Here is a 20,927-nt window from a genome sequence, read left to right on the forward strand (position 1 = left end):
GGAGAGTAGGTTTTGCCTCCTGACAGTTGCTTGACAGCGTGCCTAGGAATAGATGATGCATGCCCTGTAACAGTGTTACTGCTTGGCTGCTCTGGGCTCATCAGAGTTAGCAGGAACTTGGATCAGGCAGAAACTGGGCTAAACTTGAAAGAGACAAAAAGCAAATAGATCTTTTGAATGTGTATTGGGGTGATGCTTCCAGATTTCTTAGAGTATCTGAGTAATGGCAAGGTGAACAAAATGCTGGGGCAGTCATCTGTGCAGCAAGCGGATAAGCCCAGTTTTGTCATGACTCTTGAAATGGTGTTACCCATTTGTGTGCTTGGAAAAGCCGGCCATGAAGCATCCACCCACCATAACCTTTTCTCAGCAGAGCGTTGACTTCGGCAACGTGTGCATTTACCTGCAGGATCATACCTTTCACCACGCCAAGAAGAGGATGAGTGTGATAGCTGTTCTCCTTTGTGACCCTCTCACAGCCTACGGTTGGCTGTCGTAGAGGTGCAAGGTAGGTTTAATGCCCTGGTCTCCCTACAGCTGTCTTCACTGTGACTCCAAACTGTACTTCTCCCTGTGAGAGCAGGTGGATAGGTGAGAGAGGAATGGGAAATGCACTCTCCATGCTGGGCTTTTCGTTCCTAACCCATTCGGTAGTGAGGACAGTTCTTGTGCCACTTTTCCTAAATCTCTTCATCCTTCAGGGAAGCTGTGGATATAGGGGTATAGGCAGCCATCAAGCATGGGATTCTTCCCAGACTTTCTCAAAGTAGATGCAGATGAAGGAAAACTAAAAACCTTATCAGGATCCTGCAGGAACCTGGAGTTATAAGTGTTGTGGAGGTGTTTCCTAAGGGCTGTAAAAACTATCTGAGCAAAATCTTGAAAAATGGGATTTCCTTCTTCAAGGGAAAAAATTAATTAAAAATCCCTGGGGTCTGTAACATTTAATCTGTTTCATATCTAGTTTAAGAAGAAGAAAAAAAAAAAAAAGAAAAAAAATGGAAGAGATGAAAATTGCAAAGAAGACTTATACCATATCACAATGTCATTATTAAATTTGTAATGAGGCAGCAATTATTTCTAGCCAAGCGTGAAGTAGCATGACAAGAATTAGCTCACACCATGTCAGTGAGCAATCTTCAGACTGGCAAATACCCATGGCAGCACTGAGAGTGATGTGATGAAAGCTCTCTGTTAGTCTCTTGTCTCTGAATGCATGTGGACATTGATGCCTGAGGCTTTATATACCCAAGAGATGTGCTTTGAAAAACACATTAGCAAGCATTCATTTAAGCTTATTAAGGAAACAGAATTAAAATGGTTAACAAAAGCAAATTCTCAGCTGTTATTTTCGATGATATTCAGCCCGTTCTTTCATGCCTGAGGATGGAGGGAAGATGCATTTTCTTCTTCATCCTGAATTTAAGGGATGCATATGTTTTGCCTCTGCTAAATATTTCATAGAACAACTTCTGTAGATTAAGACAGCACTACAGTGAAGGAATAAAGTGCTTTGATATAAAACTGTCCCTTTTTTAAACGATGAGCGTCGGAGAGATTTAAGGACCACCCGGTCTGTTTTCAAGAGTCTAAATAAAGTGCTTATGTCTGTGCTCTTTCTTACCCTTACTGCTCCAGTCACCATTACGGGCTTGCCATATAAATTGTTCTCAAGCTTTTGCCACAGATTTATTCTGAGCAAGGTGTTAAGTACTGAGAAGGGCATGAGAGAGGAAAACTCATGTGCATGAGCTGTAGAGGTTATGGTAATTCTTGTCCCTTAGCTTGCTTCTATTCTGGACAGTCAAATTTTGTAAAATTGGTTTTTCTATAGAAGAAAAAATGTAGTAAAGGGAGCAAATTGGAGAGATATGCAAAGTAGGGATTGTATTTATTTTCAGAGCAACTCCTGACATCTCCCTGGCATTATATTGGAAGAGCAGTTCATAGAACTATGGCATTACACATTCCTATGCATCAAAAAAATAAATATACTTTAGATAGGATTATAGGGCTTTAATTTTAAATAAATATTTTTTTTGCCATGACCTTTTATGCAGTGCTTCTGAATAATGAAAGCAAAATGAACTGTTCCAGCATGAGCCCAAAGACCTCTGCAATTTATTTCCTATCAAATGCTGCCACTTATCAATGGATAATATGATTTATTTCTGACTGATGGCCAATCATGCTAATTAACACAACAGTACTTCTCCTGCTGAGACTGACCGTGCCCTGTTTTTTTGTTTTTCTCTTATCTGTCTCATGAGAGGGAGTTTAAATGTCTTACGCAACTATTTCTTATCCCTATCTTCCTGAAAAGCAACGGTTCATGATTCATCTGACCACCCTTTCCAGCTCTGTAGTTATTTTTGCCTCTGCTGCACCCACTGTCAAAGGCTGCTCCTCTGTAGGCGTTCTTCAGCCAGTTTTGCCCTTTGCTCTCTCAGCGTGCTCACTCCTCTTGAACCTCTGTTGCGTTTTCTGATGCTAACTACCTGGTGCCAACCTGCAGTTGACCATGTAGACCAGATCTGACTGATCTCGTCAGTGTTTTCAGTATCATGAGTCAGTCTCCCTTGATTTATTTTAGGGAAAATCCTGATGGATGGCAGTTTTGACATTGCATAACTTACAGGTTTGTTGTTAAAAAAAAAAAAAAAGGATGCTTGGCATTGGATGTGGGTGGCTTCATAACCTTAATAAAGAACAATACTGGGCTTGCTGTCAGTAGCCTGTGGGACTGGAGTACAGCAGTGCTGAGTGCCCAGCTGAGGTATGGAAAGGTGGTTCTTGTCCTGTTGAGAAATCATCATTTCAGGGTGAAACTGCAGCAAAGTGGACATATTTCCCTGCATCGCAGCAAAGTTTGCATTTTCTTTCTAAGAATCCCTGTCAGTATCGGTGACTGGTTGCTCACAAGAACAATTGCCCATGGGGGTAAGCAGTTGGAAATGGTAGCATTAATGCTTGGGTTCAGCTAGACTTTTTGGCCAGCTCTCACAACTCGGAGACCATAAGGATAATTAGGCCTAATCTTGTTCTCTCAATAGACTTAAAGCCAAGTACAAATGACCAATAGTATTAGTTCTGTTTCTTGGTTCTTCAAGGATATATTTGTCATTCCCCACCCCCTTTTTTTGCCTTTACCATCTCCCATATTCAGGTCTATTTCTCGCTGACTTCTGAGCCTGTCATGTACTGTTGTGGTGATGCTGTTGTGCACTCTGCTGCTGAATGTGCCCTCCATCTAAATGAGGTATTTTGCTTTTGGTTAGTATTAGCTTGAATGAAGGATTTCATTGTGGATGCTTGGCAGTGGCTTTTCTCAGGGCAAGTGACATCTTCCTCATTAGTCGGGTTGTCACTGAGCAAGGCAGTGTACCAGGTGGTGTTCACCGTTCTCCCTAGCTCCGTGTGTGCAAGGCTGTGCTCTTGTTATTTAGTAGTGCAATAAAGAAAGAAAAGTTCATAAAAACTGAATAATCAATGAAGAGGAGGGAAAGACTCTTGAGAGAATAAAAAAATGCATTAAACAGGGCCTGGTCTCGTCTCATTACAGTTCAGTAGCAAAAACTCCTGTTACGGAGATGCGTGTGGAGGCAATGAAGACAACAAAACAGACAGGCTAATCTTATACACATGGAATTCCTTCTTTCACAGAGCAAGAGGTAATTAGCTGTAATTCTCCTCAGCTTGTTTTGTGTGGGGTACACTTTGTTGTCACTGTTAAAAATATAGTAACTTTTAGGGCATGTGCGACCCGGGGAATAGTGAAGACCATGTTGCTTAACTCAACTGCTTCTCTCCTTCCTCCGATGCTGTCACTCTTGATCTGTCCTGATAATCAATTGCTGTCCCAGTGCATGACTTGGAAACAGTTTGAACTACAAGTACAGGCACATGTAATTTTTTCTTTTGGTAGTGAGTGTGCCATTGCTTTCATTGTGGTGTACACAGGTGGAGGGATGAGGACAGAAAAGTCTTTCTTCATGTCTTCCCTTCATGGCCAGCAGTAATCTTGCTGGGACTTACAATCTGAAATTAAAATGGAAGGGGTTTTTGGGTTTTTTTTTTTAAATATTTATCACTACCTGGGTGGTGGTGGTGGTTGTTTTTTGTTGTTGGTGGGTTTTTTTAAGTCAGCCAGGAAAGCAAGCCAGTTCTGGCATATTTCAAGGTGAAATGGTGGTGTGTAATGTTTTTCTGCACACTGTCCAGGCAGTCAAATGTCTGCAGCCTTCTACTGATACTACCCTTCAATGCAAATATTGTTGAACTGGCTGTTTGATTGAAATTCCCACTTTTCTCGCCAGTCATACTGATTGTGTTCAAGAATCTGTGCCAATCACTTTTGCAAAGGAACCCTTTCCACCCGTCCTTTAGGAGCTGGGCGGTCGTATTTAATAGATTGACGTGTGTGTTCTTTAGACGCACTATCTGTTGCTGTTGTGAATCCAGTTACGTATTTTGGTTCAACAAAGGTGAGTTCCTCAAGATAGTCCCTCCCTCTGTGGGGCAGACAGGAAGAAAAGCCTCTTTGTGTTACCTGATTAACACATGGGGAGGAGGAGTGCTAAACACTGATCTCCAGAAAGTTTGTTGTAAAAAAGAGAGGAAATAAGGCAAAAGATTGATGGTATGAGCTTTTAAAAAACAGTGTCTTTTATTACATCTTGTCTATCAAAAAACGTCAGAGACCTCTTTCCTTAAAAGCAGCACACAAATACATAGATCATCTTTGTCCTTTTCAGAATATTTTAAGCCTAATTTTGTTTTTGAGCCTGTAGTTTCTATGTGCCAAAGTCAATTAATTTAGTCATTTGTAACAGAAGGCAACACGGCGCCTGTGTATTTGAGTAAAATGCTAACCTGTTACATACCTTTTGCTGCCATTAATTTCAATTTGTTTGGTCATAAAATTACCACCTTGTTAAATCTTGACAGCTACCGGTGAACCAGAGGCGCTTGAAACAGTACGAGAGGACATGAAGACAGCCTACGAAATCCCTTTTTCTACAGGCCTTTCCTAATCATTTTTGTTCAATAATGAAGTCTTTGTTCACAAAGATTAATGACTCTGCAGGACTTTTGCAGGGGTCCCCTTCCCCCTTTGAAGGAAAGAGAGAACCAGTTTATTGATCTGCTGCACAGGGAACTGAGATAGAAGATAAGGACATAAAGGGGTTGTATTTTCTGGGAGCTGTATGAGAGATTACTGTGCTTGGATCCACAGTAACAATAGTAGGATTCAAGGTGTGTAATTCCTTGCTTTGCACCTTGAAACGATACCTCCTAAATATCCGGCTTGGAATTGGAGATACCTATATATTTGCTGAAGTGGCTTGCAAAATTGCTCTAGAGTGTATTGTTGCCTTCAAGAAGTAGAAATAGAGTTATGTTTCACCCGATACAGTACTTCTGAGGGCCTATTGCAAATTACTTTTACTGAAGGATATTTTCTTTCTTTGCTGAATCAGCTGGCTGAGCTGCAATGATTTTCATGCCCTGATGTTTTTTTGTTAGAAATGGGATAAAAGGCTTAGCCTATCTTGTTCATTCTGCCCCGGATAGATACAGTTAACATTGAAGCATTTGGCCCAGTATAGCCTGCATTTCAGCAGCACAACAGGATGAATTTGAAATTATGCATCCTGCTGGCAATATTACTTCATCATTTGACATATCTGTGTTGGGACTACAGAGGATATTCCCTCCTCCTTTTGAAAACATAAAAAAAAACTCAAAAGGCCAGCAGTGTTTCCTAGAGGGTATAGTCAGGCTGTGCTCTGCAGGGAACCCCTTGTAATATATGCACTGGATTAAGTCGGTTTAATGGCCAATTTCAAATATGTGATTTTTTTTTTCAGGCTGTGGTTCTGTGCACACTAGTTGACAGTGGCTGCCGGCAGTTCTGCGCCCTTCGGTGTTTGATGTTGACTGCTAAAGTCCTGGCAGCTTTCACAGGTTCAATTCTCAAACAAGCAGCATCATTTTAGGGGGGTGGAATATAACCTCCTTGGTCCTCCTGGACAGCTAAAGCTGTGCTTTGCCTTAGGTACACCTGCATGCTTTGCACGTACACCGGAGCATCGCACGGTGGAGATCATGACTCCTGCTGCTCCAGAGATAGCCATTATATTGTAATAAACATTCTAATTAAAGCAGTGATCAAGTTTAGGTTAAATTAATCCCTTATCTCCCTTCTTTTCAACAGCTGTTCAATCAAAGACTCTGGGTTTGGTATTCATTCAGAAGTAATTTTTGGGGAGGATGTTTGAAATTTGCCAGTTGGCGGGTTAGGAGCTGTTTGAGTAAAGGGGAAAAAAAAAAAGCAGGAGGACCCCAAATGTTTTTCTGGATGCTAAGGAGAATTGCTAGTGTATGCAGTTCGTCAAACTTAACACACAATTTGGCATGGAAAAGATTTGCAGTAGAAGAAAATGGAAGAAAAAAACCACTTTCTTGTTTAACGATCACCCCCCCGTGTGCCCTTTCCGAGCTTCTTGCAGCAAAGGCATGTGCACAAGGGGTTTTTTCATGGCCCGACGGCATCAGTGGGGTCAGGGATGGATCAGCAGTACTGCCATTTCTTGGCTGGCTCAGTTGAGCTACCACGGCGTCGGCTCCTTTTCAGGCCTTAAGATCAGAGCACACAATGCCAAATGCTGGAGAAGGGTGTAAGAAAGGCTGGTCCTCATGCCAGGGAATTTGCGGTCCACACAGACACAGAACAGGAAGGGCAGTGCAAGCATGGAGAAGAGAAACATCTTGCCCGAGATCTCAGTAGTCATCTGCAGAAACCGGAATCGAGTGTAGGTCTTCTAGGTTTTTCTCTTTCTTCTCTTTTTTTGCTCCTCTCCTGCCCTAAGCTGCCGACTGAGGAAAATCCCTGTTCTCTGCAAGGATCCGGTGTGTTATCATACCATTTATTTGCCTGAACCCTGTTTTTGTCCCTTTTTCGTAACAGCACGGTGCAGGCTTTAGTTCTTCACAAGAGAGATGCTTTTTTTTGCTCCCTGTGTGATTAAGTGCCAAAACCTTGCTGTAAGATGTCAGTGCTTAAAGTTTACAGGAGTTCAAGGGGAGACTGGACAAATGCACATAGGAGAAAGCCATGAGAATTATTAGGTGCAGAAACACAACTTCTGACGTGGGAAGTCACTGAACTGTAAACTGTGTGGAGGGTGTTTTTGGAAGAAGTTATCATTTTTTGTATTCGTATTCTCAGCTGTCTGATTTTGGCTGTTGTCAAAAGCAAGCTCCTGGGCGAAATGGATGTTCGCTCTCACTCTGTGCAGTGGTGTTAAAATTGCAACCCATTCCCTTCTGGTAATTGTTTTTACTATTAGTTGTTCGCCGTGTCCTTTTATAGATGGACTTCAGTGTCTGAAGAAATATTGCAAAGAAGCTGCAAGCTGTTTTGGGCAAGGTTTTCCTGCTCCTGCCACCTTGTTAATGCTTAAGAAAACGTTTTTAAAACAGGTCAAGTTGAGAAAAAAAGGAGCTGTGCAAAAATGACTCACCATAAGCATTCACACTTTTCATTTCTCAACCCCCCATAATGCTGTTTTAAGAGCAGAGTGTGTTGTCCATGGTGAGGTGGTCAAAGGCACTGGGTGCTTTCCTCTGGCGATGCTGTATGATTTGGGGTGTGGGTTTTCTTACCTGAGGCTTCATGGTATCAAAATATGAAACAACTGTGTATTGCCAGATACCACTGTTTTCTGCGAGGTCTCTTGTGTTTGATTAGATAAGAGGTGTCTTATTGTTAATGTCCTGAAAAGAGGAAAAAACTTCTGATTTCAATTCAAAAGGAAAGAAGGAGGAAACCAAGTTCCTGCTTGTGTTGACTGTAGGTAAAAGCTTAAAAATGGAACCAACTTTGTATCCTCCAGGCCTCAGGAGAAAGCTGATCTTCTAGTCTGCGGAATGTTGTTAAAATTGTGGGGTTTAATCTTTTTTTTTCTTTCAAAATTCTCTATTGGTTTACAGAGGGATGTTGAATACAAGTTATACTTTTATTCAAGAGGGAAAGAGGGCTTGATTACACAGAAGGAAGTATAGTCTTTAGGCTCTCTCTGGTTGGGGTAATGTTTTCAAGTTGTGTATGTTCCCAGATAATAAAATTGAACGCAGTGCTGAGAGAGAAACTCAAAACTTTTTATCCTCCTTTCTCCTCCACTTCTTCTCATGCTGATTTTATAACTGGGTTTAAAGTTCTTCGTTTTTACAACATAACCATAAACATAATTTAAAATTACTGCTGCCACAGAAGAGATGAAATACAAAATATGACAGCTGGAAAAGTTAATTGCTTGGATGGTGCTTAGGTTTTGGACAGAAGTGTGGAAGGGGGGAACAAGGGTGTGAGAGAGAACAAGAGCAAGTTGTAGTGTGATGTTCCAAGTATCCATTATTTATTGGTGCTAGTATTGAACACATGCTTAACATACTGTCTGACATTTTCAAGCTTGTGTCACATATCTGCATATATAAGTGTAGAATGAATTTAAAACAGAATTGGAGCAGAAAACTCTAAATGATACCATTTTTTAAAAGTCAATCTGTTGAGGTTCTGGATGTTTTTTAATAGATACATGGAACGAGTGCAGCGCTAATGTATTTCTGGCAATGGTAGCCCTCTATGCAGGGACCAAGGAAATAATTATTAATTTCAGTGTACTTGAGCAGTTTATCCTTTTTCCTTTAAAGCTAAGGGTTAGAAAGCATGGACAAAACCCCTTTCTTTCAGTGATAAAAACTGGGCTGCGATCTACTAGGTCTAAAAACTTAGCATGATGCAACTATGTTACCTTTAATTATTGTTCTTAAATGCAAAATGTTCTCCTAAAATTATTTCCCTTAAATACTCATCACAGAGGAAGTTATTTAACTAATAAAGATTACTTTAAAGATAGTACTGCTGTTTATTTTTCATTATAGAAGTGTTGATATCAATTGATTAGAAAGGGGGAGGAATGTGTAAGAATCGGAACAGAAATGTGATAAACTACAGTCCCTGAAGTTGATTATAGGTAGCAGTGTTTCTTCCAGTCAGGAAAAGAACGAAGCGCGATGTTTAGTGTAAAGGATATTTGACTACAGTTGAATCTACTTAAACAGTGACCAACCAAAAGGCATTAACCTTTATAGAGGAACACTGCTGCAGAAAAACAATTGACCTGTTGGTCTAAATAAAGATTTCTGTATGCTGATTTAAATCATGATTAGAACTAATTATTTTTAAAAGTTGTTTTAATTCATCTACCCTGTTGGCTCTGTGCACTCGATTCTTTGAGCCCTTTCCTAGTGACTGCTTTTGTGTCTGTATGAAAGATAGGATAAAGTTTACAACAGCACCTAAGTGATTGAAGAATAACTTAGAATATCCAAGTCTTCCCATCCCTGAAATAGCTTAGGACTGCTGGGAAATTTTATTTGTAGACTGTTGATTTTTACAAGGCGGGTACAACTGGTGAAAGACTGAACAGAAAATGTAGAAAGGCATCAGACTAATGAACCATGAAAAGAGTACCTAGTTTTAATTTGTGTAACTTTTTAATTCCCTAGTTGGAAGAAGGGGAAAAATAGTTCCTGATTCCTGAACCAGTGCCTTACTGTTAATGTATTGTTAATCAAGCTGTACACTCTGCCTTATCTGCTCTGCTCTCTCCTAGGAGTGTAGGGCTACAAATGTTTCTACCGAGATGAGCTGAATTTCTATTTGGTTTCAGAGACCGAGCCATTCCTATGTTCTTCTGCTTGTGGGCGTGCTGGAATAAACCCATTAAAAGCCCGTTTTCAAGGGTTTTTTGTTATATGCGAGCCCATATCAGATTTGAATACATACCCGGCAGCGGCAACAGCTCCCTATTGCAAAAGATAACATAAAGTCTAAACCCAAATGGACACTAGGAATCCTTTATGTGTCTCTGAATTACTTTCATCTCTTCATCGCTCCATTAATGGATATCCCTACAGACCACATAGTGCTCGCTCAGCTTCCCTTACATTTGGGTTTATTCTGCCAATTGCTTGGTATTGTCAACTAATTGGAGTGGAAATGATAAATGAAAGCGGTGTTATTGAGCTGCCAAGTCTCCTCACTTGGCAGCTGGTGGGTGATGCTGGTAATTGTTACCAAAAGTGTAATTGCTCCGGGCTCTGCCTACAATTTCAACAAAGCAGCCCAGTATTCCTCTTCAGAGACATCCGATACCTGCCTTTCCTCAGTTATCTCTGGCAGAGGACGACTTGTGAAGTAAATGCAACCCGGTGCTGATGTCGGGGAGCGCTCAGGCTGGGTGCTGTGTTGGTGCATCGCTCCCAGCGGAGCGGCAGCCCCCGTCCCCGTGGTGTGGTCTCCTCGCTCCCCAAAGCAAGAGTGCCGCCCTCGCACGCCTCTGGCAGCCTGGGGACAGAGCAGCCCCTTTGAAAGTTAATTGCATGAGTTTTAGTGGTTTCTCATAAAAGCAGGAACGGCAATTAGTAGGGTACGTGATAACAACAACCACCTCGTTTTCGACATGATGGTAAAAATTTTAAGCTTGATTCCTGGCTAATATTAAGGCTTCGGCTGTAGACTGTTGTTTTCGCCCTGCTTAGTAATTGCAGCAATACCACCAACCAGATGACCAGCTTTACAAGTCTGGCATGCTACAGAGGACAGTCCAGCATCCAGTGACGTTTTATGGATTGACTGAATATTTTCATGAAGCCGTAAGAAATGGAAAGGGGGCTGGGGGGAGGACACAAACCAGCTGCTGTATGCTTCTTATTTCCACAGTCACTGCACCAGAATAGAGCATGGATTGTTAACTAGTGTGATAATATCCCATGTTAAGCAGCATCTGATCAAATTACTGAGGCTTTTTATGTATTAATAGCAGACTCCGATTCTTTTTGACTTGTTGGGTGGTTTTTTTGCTGAGGTAGAGGAGGAACAGGTGCAGCTATAGGAAGTTATGATAGCCAGTCGAAAAAGCCATGGTCAAAGAGATTTAGGTCTTTTTGTGCTCCAGTTAATATGACAGTGTGGCAACAGCAAACCAGCTGCGCTGCACTCCCACTTCTGCACTGGGTCTGCTCTTTGTCTCTTTAGCTTATCTTTTGCTTCAACCCTCCTTTGCTTTTACTGCTGGTTGCTTTCTGGCCTCCTTCTCATCTTAGCCGTTTCTTAATGTGCAGCTCTTTTGCTCTCTCCCCTACCTTTTTCTAAATCCTCATCAGTATTCTCCAAACAGAGTACGAGCTTGCACTGTGCTCCTGAGTCTTGGGTTTTATTTCATTTCGTCTTGTGTCTGGGTGCCTGCAAGCTCTAAAGCTTTGTGAGCATATCTTGCTTTTTTGGCCCCTATTCCGCAAACCAACCAAGTAATGTAGATATCTCTTCTTGCAGCATGGCATTTTAAAATTCAGTTGAATTAGGTATCATTTCTTCTTTTGATGTAGGGAAATCCAAAGAATTAATAAATTATAATGGCACTACTTGGCGCTTAAGGAGTGCTTTCCATCTTCAAAGTGCTCTGTGCGCAGTATTTCATTATTTATACTGTTAATTATATTAGTACTTGTAAGGAAAAAGCCCCTTAAATTGTAGTTGATAAAAGTACACTCTTAACAGGATGGAATTCAGCGCTTAAATTGTAGCAGCTAATTTGTCCACTGAGGTACAGTGCCTTGGAGAAGATGTAAGGCGGATTTACAGCAGTTCTTTAAGTGTCTACCAAAAAGTCTTGCTTTGTGTTTAAAACAGTAATACCTGGGAGCTTTAAAGTGTCTTTGCAAGTGCTGGATGAATCGTAACAAAGCCTTACAACGTGCAGGACAGGTAGGTGGGATCCTGATCTGTGTTTTGCAGCGGGATGATTAGTATCTCAGTTCCTATCTGCAGAGTGACTTTGGAGACTTTCTTATAATGCTGGGGCTTCTGTGTCACTTCTGAACATGTTAGCCTAGCTTGAGTGAACCAAGGCCTCACAGTTAGCGAAGGGCAAAACGGGGAAGAACAGTCTTAAGCTGTTAGCCCATGTTTGGTTGCCTTAGCGATAGTCACATTTAAAATGAAAGAAACAGAAGGAATAATTAAAATACTAGCAGTCTGCGTTCTCCAGGTCACAAGAGCTCTAAATACGCACCAATAAATCTTTTTATGCTTTTCTTTATTAGCAGCTGTCAGCTACAGACTTCCATGTAAATGGGGAACTAATTAAAATTAGTTTGAAATGTGAACCTAAAATAGTCAGCACCCAGGTATAGCACCAAAAGTAATTGTTGCAATATCCTCCTCATTCTTTTATGTATTTCCACCATGTGTATGAAGTACAAGTGCTGCTTTTTTCTCCCATCTCAAAGGAATTAAATGGCCTTGCACTTCAAATGGTTCATAGCCAGAGCATTGCATTTTGCTCAATTTACTGTGACTGTAACATTCAGGCATTTGGTAGCATTATAGAGAATAAAACCCGCACTTTTCTGTAGAGAAATTGGTAAACTTAATTGTCACCAGACTTTTCAAATTTGACTGTTGCTCCATAGCTGGGAATCTTAAGCTAAATATTGAACTGTCAGAAGAGCTGAACACTGAGACTCGCAAACTGCGTGGAAGACTCTCATATCCAAAAAATCAGGTAATAGTTTCCTGACTATTAACTAGATTCTGAATTCTTAAAACCTCTGCAGAGACATGTCGGTTTTGATCTGATACCTGGCAAATGGAAATCACTGGCGCGTGCAGATGCTTCCAAGCATCTACCGTGTAGATTTAGAGCAAGCTGGTTTGAGCCCACAGATAGGAGCCAGCCTGCTTAGACTGTAATACGAAATAGGGGAGGGAGAAGACCAAAGAGAGAGTTTTCTTATTAGAAATTTGAGCATTTAAGTCTCAAAATGTGGGTAAGGGTGGCTCTGTGCTGACCTCTTGCCATGCGAGTCCTTTGGCTATTATTCCACCATGGAAATATTTCTTTTTTTTTTTTAATAAAGGAGAGAGCCCACGGGGTGAAGGTTTAGGAGAGCCAAGCAACAAGGCACTAAATCTGCTCTCTCCCTTTCTGTTCCCTGTGCCCAGTGCTTACCCAGTGGCTGGCTTCTGAGACAGCACCCTCACCCTGCAGTGAGCTGCCAGTTTTAAAATGCAGACTGCTTTTCACTGTTGACATCACTCTCACACAGATTTTCTCCTTTGCCATCCACTGTTTTGGGATTCTCCTTCCAGGTGGAAACAAGCAAGCAAAGGAATAAATCAATAGACATATCAAATGGTTTTATCAAACAGTTTAAATGTCACTTTTTGCCAGTAGAAAGATATTAGGAGTTCTGGGTATTATCATGGTTTTAGGAGTCTTAGGGTGGATCCAAATATGATAAAGCTTTGTTAAAGAGAGTAGAATGAGTTAACTACGGCGTGTATATTAGCTAAAGCTTGGCACACACATTACTTAACCTGAATTTATTCTGTAACTGTACCGTAAATCTCTGTACCTGTTGGCAGAGACAAAGTCAAGGTTTCTGTTCTACAGCCACAGCCGTGTGTATGCGAGAAGAGAACCAGCTGTATTACCGGAGCAGAAATTACTCTCTCTCTTTGTCTTGCTATCTTGCCCCTAGGGGCTGTACATTTACTGCCATCTCTTGATGTTACTAATGTTAGTGTTGCCACCATCATTACATTAACAGAGTATCTCCCTAAATTTCCAGTGCCGCCAGAGTGTTTGTTACCTGTGCATGAACTCTGCAACGAGAGAAGAGCACAGTTTGATATGAATGAAATGCTTTCGTAAAGCAGTGAAGAGACACAAGGATTTGTTAGCAGTATTTCTGGTTACCCCACTGTTTGTAGGTTTGCGCTCTTGATCCAGTGTCATAGAGTAAGCCATTCTGTTTTGACAAAGAGCACCTTTTCAGAGGGGAGGCAACTGGCCTTTTCTACTCGACAGTCGGCCCTGGATGCAGGATGGGTCAAAGAAGAGAGAGCCTCTGCCAGTGCCCTCTTTCAGTCACGCAGGTGTGGTGAAACCTCGTCAGACACCTCTGAATCACCTTTCCCCATGGCCTGTAATACATCATACTAACTTTTCAGAAGAGCGCAGCACCTGGCAGCTTCTGCGTAAGTGCCTGAGCAAGTGGCCAGATTTGTCAAGATTTTTTTTCTCTCATTAAGCAGTCTAATGGGCCTTTAAGGCACATTTCAGTGTTTTATCATTATGCTTAACAGTTTTAGTAGTTAGCCCTAAATGTGTTCTTAGTAGTAAACTGTTAATCATCTTTTCGTACCTTAATTTGCCTAAGTCATACTTTACACTGTGAGTAAATTGACTTATTGGAGTAAATCACGACATCGTGTAAATTATTAGCAAAGTCTGGTCTTCTTTCAAATCAATTAAAAATGAGGCTTAATGGCTTGGATAGAGGCTGCCTGTACTACACAGGAAAATTTCCTGTACAGCGTAAATTTAGCCTAGTGTATGCACAGTGGTTGTCTAATGGAAAAGAGTTGTTCAGATGAGACACTGATCTTCCTCTTTCCATTTTCTTTTGGTGGATTTAACTGAAGGCTTTTAAAAACAGATAATTAAATATGAACGTAGCAATTGTATCTTTCAGATTACTGCAGTACGTAGTTACTGGTTGCTTTTTTAAACTGCCAGAGAAAGGATACTTGGCACGGGTGAAGTGACACTGCAGAGGAGCTGTGGGCAGGCAAGACATTTTCATAGGAAGGGGGGTGACGGGCAGACTTGGCTGCTTCTCTGGGATGCTGCTGATGCTGTTTGATATCAGGACGGCTGGAAGTCAGCGTTCAGGAGTAAAGAGAAAGGCGGCTTTGTTTTCCAAGCATCCTACCGAAAGTAATGAGTCCCAAGTGACTGCTCAGACCTTGGAGAAACTGGCGGGAGGGAAGGAGAAGTCTGGCAAGCGTCCAAGCAACTGGATGAGGACCTGAGCTGCCTTATGAAAGCATGGTGGCGGCGTGGGATCATGACCTCAGTGCAGAGGGAATGGAAAAGGGGTCAAGCAGGGGTGGTGAAAACCCTTGCGAATTAGCTGTGGGTGTTCCAGTTGGGTGCACTGATCGAGTGGTGATGACAGCTGTTTCCAAATCTGTTGGACCATCTGCTTGGTCAGAGTCCCCTTCATGATGTTTGGGAATAAACATGACCAGGTAGAGCCTGTTGCATACCTGGCCATGCATTCAGCATTTTTGACTAAATCAGTTTAATTGCGTCTTAGGCTCTTCAGACCTTTCCTTCCATCTTAGAGCCTAACGTAACGAGCACAGTTTACATCATGGTTTTGATGCAAGAACTTTTTCTTCCTGTGATCCTGCAGACTCAAAATTTTCAATGTTATGTTCAACAGCTCATTTGGATTCAAGCATGTCAATATTTACCTGCATTTTCCATCAGCTCATGGGGTGCTGTATGGTGCTGCAGCCGTCTGTCCAGGAGTGGATTAGCCTCAAGGCTACCTCAGCTGCCTCAGCACAAGCTGTGATCACAACAGTAGCCGCAGTTTGGACAGTCTGAGCTTGATTATAGAGAAGTTTCCCAGAGATGCTATAATCACCTTGAGGTTATTGGAGATTATGTCCTATGGATTATCTTGCCATTGGAGCTGATTACTTGCCGCGCATGGCCTTGTCTTTCAACTGCATATTTGAAGTTATTGAACAAATAGTACCGAAGTTGTGCCTGATAAGCATGTGGGAGGTGGGGGTGGTCTGTTGCAGACTTCACTCTTCCAGTCTGTCTCTATTGAGCTACTTGAGCCATTTGCTGTTGCATAAAATACCACACGCCTTGTACTGTATGGGTCTAATTTAAAACTTATGTTTATTTGCAGAATAACACAATTTGGAAGCCAGATTCTTGCCAAGACTGCCATTGCCATAGCAATATTGTCACCTGTGAACGTACCGTCTGCAAACACCTTCAGTGTGACTTTCAGAAGGTAAGGGGCTGCAACTGTCCAAATGCCAGCTGACCCGTTCCGTGTGGTAAGAGAAACGTCAGGTCACTCTGGAGTTCCCAGCCTTCGCCTGCTTTAAACCCCTGGAATAGTTATATGTCAAAATGCTCATTTGTGTCCGCCACACTGTGTTACATGTGAAAGTACGGTGGGAGCCTCTTGTATTAAGAGGGATACAAAACGAGGATGCAGCGTGAGGTGTTTCCCTGGAGGAACTGGCAGGGGTGAGCTGGTTTCTTATCTTTGTGACAGCTGCCGTATCAACCTTCTGGGCTCAGCTGCCTCCCTGCAGCTCCCTTTGAACCTGAGGGTCTGATTCACAGCAGGATTTGAGGGAAGCAAGAGGGAGCAGCGAAATCCTGTTTCGCCTCCCAGGCTGTGTGTGACTGCCCAGCGTCAGGCACAGTCTCTGCACCCTTTCACTTCTCCTTGACGCAAGCCTGCGCAAGAAACACACAGGCAAGACCCGGTGTGTGAAGCCTTTGTCTCCTTCGCCACTCTACAGCCAGAGGCTTGGTGTTGGAACAGCTTGCAGGCTGCCTGTGCTCCAAGGGCGGTCTGGTCCCCAAAGGAAGCCCATGAACTGGGTTCAGACCTCCCAGCATGACACCAGCTTCCAGTCACCCTTCATTTGAATGTGGAGCTGGGTCTCCTTCAAACATGCAGGTGGACACTTTCCACTCTGATGAACAACAACAGAGCTGAGATTGTCTGTCTTTCAGTTTCTTCTGCCTTGTGATGGTTGTTGGGCTTTCATTGTCTGCTGTTTATCTTTCTCTGTCTGAGCCTTCATTAATGGTTACAGCTAATTGGCCATGGAATTGGTCTTGCAGTAGCATCTAGATTACTGGGGTAGTATGCATGAATGACAATGAAAATTCGTGTTTTAAAGAGGCACTGCCAATATAATTATATGGCTTTATGAAGCAGGTTAAAATGTTTTCCAATATGACAGCATTAACAAGGAAATAATTTTGATTCTTACTGGTTTTCCCCGTTATTATCACTGTGTATTGATTAAAACAAGACCGAACTATTAGGAATTTCTGTGTTAAAGAGGAGAGAAATAAAAAAAGGGTGCTGTCGTGTCACACCAAATAATGAGTGGGCTAGATAAGATGATGTTGTTCGTTTTTAAAAATAGGATAAATGAAAAGGTGGCAACTTTAAAGCTCATAAAGGAAAATAGATTCATAGTGTGAAATAAATCTGTGTGACTCCTTGATGTGGGTAATCTTCAAGACAAAGAATTTAAGTGTTCCATAAAGGTCTGGCTATTTAAATGTTAAAAAGGATCATCAAAGATCGAAGAAGAAAAAAATCCGATCATCCTTCAAGCATAAACCAACCACTGATGAACAAGGTCAGAAATCACCATCCCTCTCCATGGTTTATTTCTTATCTGCTTATTATGAGATTTATGCTAATAATGCTGATCTTGTTTACAGCGACAAGGCACAAACAAAACCAGGCAGTGTCTGCAAAAAGCATACCCAGTGGTGTTCTAAACATTTGTATGTAAAACCTACTGCTGTGCATACTGAATGTTTTGAGTAGGCGGAAAATCAGCAAACGCTATTTCTGTTGTGTGAATCAAAACAAACCCAACAACCAAGAACAGTTTCTCCACAGCAGGATCACAGCTGAATAGGATTTAATGGTTTAAGCTAAATGAAATATTTAATTTTGTTTCCCACCTCCTAAAAACCACGACATTGAAAGAAACCTTGAAGTGAGAAACTTTTTTTTGTTTGAAAAACCAAAATGTTTCTTTTAGAAAACAGAGAAAGAAAACTTGTGAGAATTCAAATCATTCTGGTTGCTTTTATCATACAAAAAATAAAGAGGTGAAAGGTAAGATAATTTTTTGGCATCGCAGTGCCTTCATTTTTTATTATAACAAAACAAATAATGACTCCCTTCTGAGCGGGAATCCCTCAGATGTTGGCCGTACCCTTTCAAAGAGGAAAGGATGGAGTATGTCTCCTGAGAAACACCTTTGCAATATTTTGAAGAAGGTGACCTCGTGGATAAAATGTTTCTACATTTCACTTCCTGAACCTGACATGTTCTTTCCTGGTTTTGGTTTTCTGCCCTCTCCGTCTCCAGCTACATGCTCACATCACTAAAATTGTTTGGTCCTTTTTTGTTACTAGCTGTGGGAGGAAAATAGTGAGATCTGTGGTACCTCATGTGGAGCCGGGGGCCCTCATGTGCAGTTGCCATCAGTGACAGACACCCTTGCAAAATAAAATCCTCCCGCAGCTGATGGTGTCCTGTCTGTGGGGCACTGTGCCAGGCCTGGGGTGTTTAACGTGCAGCTAGGAGGAACATGAAAGCATGATCTATTGAAAAAATTACATCTATACCACATTTCTCAGAGATCTTTCAGTGAGTAATCTTGGCTTTTGTCTTGAACAAGTGCTTTCTACTTATTCTTTGTTCTGGTTTGAAAACTAGTCTGGCTGGGGACTTCCTAATTGCACTGTTAGGTAAGTTCCCCTACTGTTGTTCTGATGGTAGAATGTCAAATACAGCAAACTGGTGTGCCACCTCTCAACAAAGGGATCTAGTGTAGCAGTGTTATGTATTTCACTTAATATGTTTCCTCTCTAAACTGAGAGCACTGCGTCCAGCAAGGCCCCATGTCCCTACCTTCCTGTTAAAGTCTCTATTTCATGTGAACTTCTTATTGAATTCTTATATCTTTTTAGGGAGAAGTGTTCCAAATAGCCCCCAACAAGTGCTGCCCTGAGTGTGCCTCCCAAGCTGAAGGATTTTGCCAGCATGAAGGACAGATACACAGCGTGAGTGCTCTGTCATGTTCCTTGGCAGTGGCAATCCTTTCCAGTTTTTAGCTCTCTGTTCGGTTCATGTCAGTGAAGGATGCTTAGCTGCCATGCGGGAGAAGAATAGTTCATTGGGCTTATATTCTGTCACGATCAGATAATGTAATACAGTGGGAGTTTGGTGGTCGGCAGGGTTTGCAAAAAGGGAATGTCGCTGAGCAACAGTGTGTCCTGCTTGGCTTAAGGGGAGAAAGTTTCCCACTCATTCATTCACTTTACTGTTTCTGTGGATGATTGAGACAATATAGTAATGTTAGGAGGGGAGCAAAGCACATTGAACTTGACATATTAGCTATCCTGAAAGAAGGCTTTTCTCTCAGAGGCCATCTATGCTGGTAGAGATTGATTGCTGTTGTGTGGCCTGGGTTATGTATTTTGTAATCCTGAATTATTCAAGAAGGAGGTTCCAGGATGTGGTTTCACCTAGGGGGGGCTGAAAGGCCAAAACAATAAGAGTAAGTGTCTACGGATAAAGAAAAAATAAAGATTCATGGGTAGTAGTTAATGAATCATGTCCAACAATAGGCAAATGTAGAAAAATGGCTTAACAGTGAGCCCAAGTCCTACATCTGGTCTCTTACAGACTTTTCTGTTTGACAAGAGGCAAGTCAGGTCCAAATCTTAAGAAATATGCTAAAATGCCCAGATACATTTGAATATCTGGACCTTACACTCTACACCTGAGATGGATGTTGTAACCCTCTGTTTCAGCGTGAGGCATGGCCAGCATGACTCTGTTACGAGCTAGACAAAGACTGGAAGAGGAGGGATAGCACATCCATCCTCTTCTCATATGTCTTTTTGCCTGTGATTTCGGTGATACTATATTATATCATATTACACTGTATTTCTTCTTCTTGTTGCTGTTGCTGCATTTTGCTGTGTCATACTCTTGCTGCAGCTTTTGTCTTTTGGCTCTCTGTAAGCCTGTTCTTTGGGACACAAGTCAGGTGAATAAGTAGTTATCCCCACAGAGGTTATAGACGTATTTGTACCTATAGACATATGTCACACCCCAATTCCACTGTGAGGCGGTCATTAAACAATTTTTTTGTCAGTGCAAATCCTGACGGCTGGCACAGATTTCCTGAAGGAAGGAGTTTTCTCTTTTGTCAGTAAGCCACTGTAATGCTTTATGACTTGACCTTCATTCTACAAGTATCTAGCTGGCAACGCTGGCCCTAGTGGTAGCTCAGTCGAAGAAAATCTGTATCCTCTGTTGGCAAGAGCTTTTTTACTCCCTGCCTAATTCAATATCACATGTTTTGTAAAAATTAACATTCTCTATTTGTTGGAGAGCGTTGCCATACACCAACGTGTTTCTTCTTGGGGTCAATTTTTCCTCACTGTGCCTCAGGGTAGAGATATTTGTTTCTGCATTAATAAATAAGCAAATCTAATGAGATTTTACTCATACTGGAGTGCGTTAAGTATGTGGGGCAGGCGGTGTTCACCTGACCACCCTGTGGTCAGGTGTGTGTTGCGGCCCATGTTGAATATTTCTCTAAAGTAAACATGTTTCTAAATTTAGAGTTTGCCCTGCAAAAACTGTAGTGGAGAGGGGGTGTATCCAATAGCCTGGGTCTTTAGCGGTGGGTTGCTGCTGGATGCTGCTCTGCAACATGAAGCGAAATTAGGTTGATCTCCAGGTTTGCTATTTTACCAGTATTAACTTACTTTTTGCCCCTGCAGTGCAGGCAGGAGTAAGGTGTACAATGTGGAAAGATTCACTGGGCCTGCAAAAGAGTAAAGTTAACACTAGTGTAAGGGGGCTTAAAAGGGAGAAGATATATTTACAGGTCTCATTGGCAGCTGGATTCATGCATGTGTTTTCTGTGTCTTTGGTTGTGTTGTGCACTGCAGCATGGCATGCAGTGGTCCAGCTCTGGATGTGTCCGGTGCTCCTGTGCCCACGGGAAGGTGAACTGCACCCCAATGGTCTGCCCAACCCTCAGGTGTGGACGAGGGGAGCTGCAATACACTGCTCAGGGATCCTGCTGTCCCAAATGCGTGGGCCATGGCGGTGAGTATTGGATGTGAATGGAGCACTGTCTGGCTTCGTTGATCCAAGCAGTAGGTCGCCGGAAATCTCCTTTTAGTCCCAAG

The 20,927-nt window shown here is 42.0% G+C and overlaps 1 protein-coding gene across 1 annotated transcript in view; it reads left to right on the top strand.

The window, feature by feature from the left end:
• Positions 1-20,927, top strand: part of FRAS1 (Fraser extracellular matrix complex subunit 1) — a 172,946-nt gene that overhangs the window by 44,671 nt on the left and 107,348 nt on the right. Inside the window, exons 3-6 of the mRNA XM_010575600.1 lie at positions 8,031-8,090; positions 15,847-15,954; positions 18,687-18,779; positions 20,685-20,844. Coding sequence (XP_010573902.1) covers positions 8,031-8,090; positions 15,847-15,954; positions 18,687-18,779; positions 20,685-20,844 — 421 coding nt within the window. The remainder of the gene's footprint in view (positions 1-8,030; positions 8,091-15,846; positions 15,955-18,686; positions 18,780-20,684; positions 20,845-20,927) is intronic.

This window comes from Haliaeetus leucocephalus, unplaced genomic scaffold, assembly GCF_000737465.1.
Source record: "Haliaeetus leucocephalus isolate CR32 unplaced genomic scaffold, Haliaeetus_leucocephalus-4.0 Scaffold484, whole genome shotgun sequence".
Lineage (NCBI taxonomy): Eukaryota > Metazoa > Chordata > Aves > Accipitriformes > Accipitridae > Haliaeetus > Haliaeetus leucocephalus.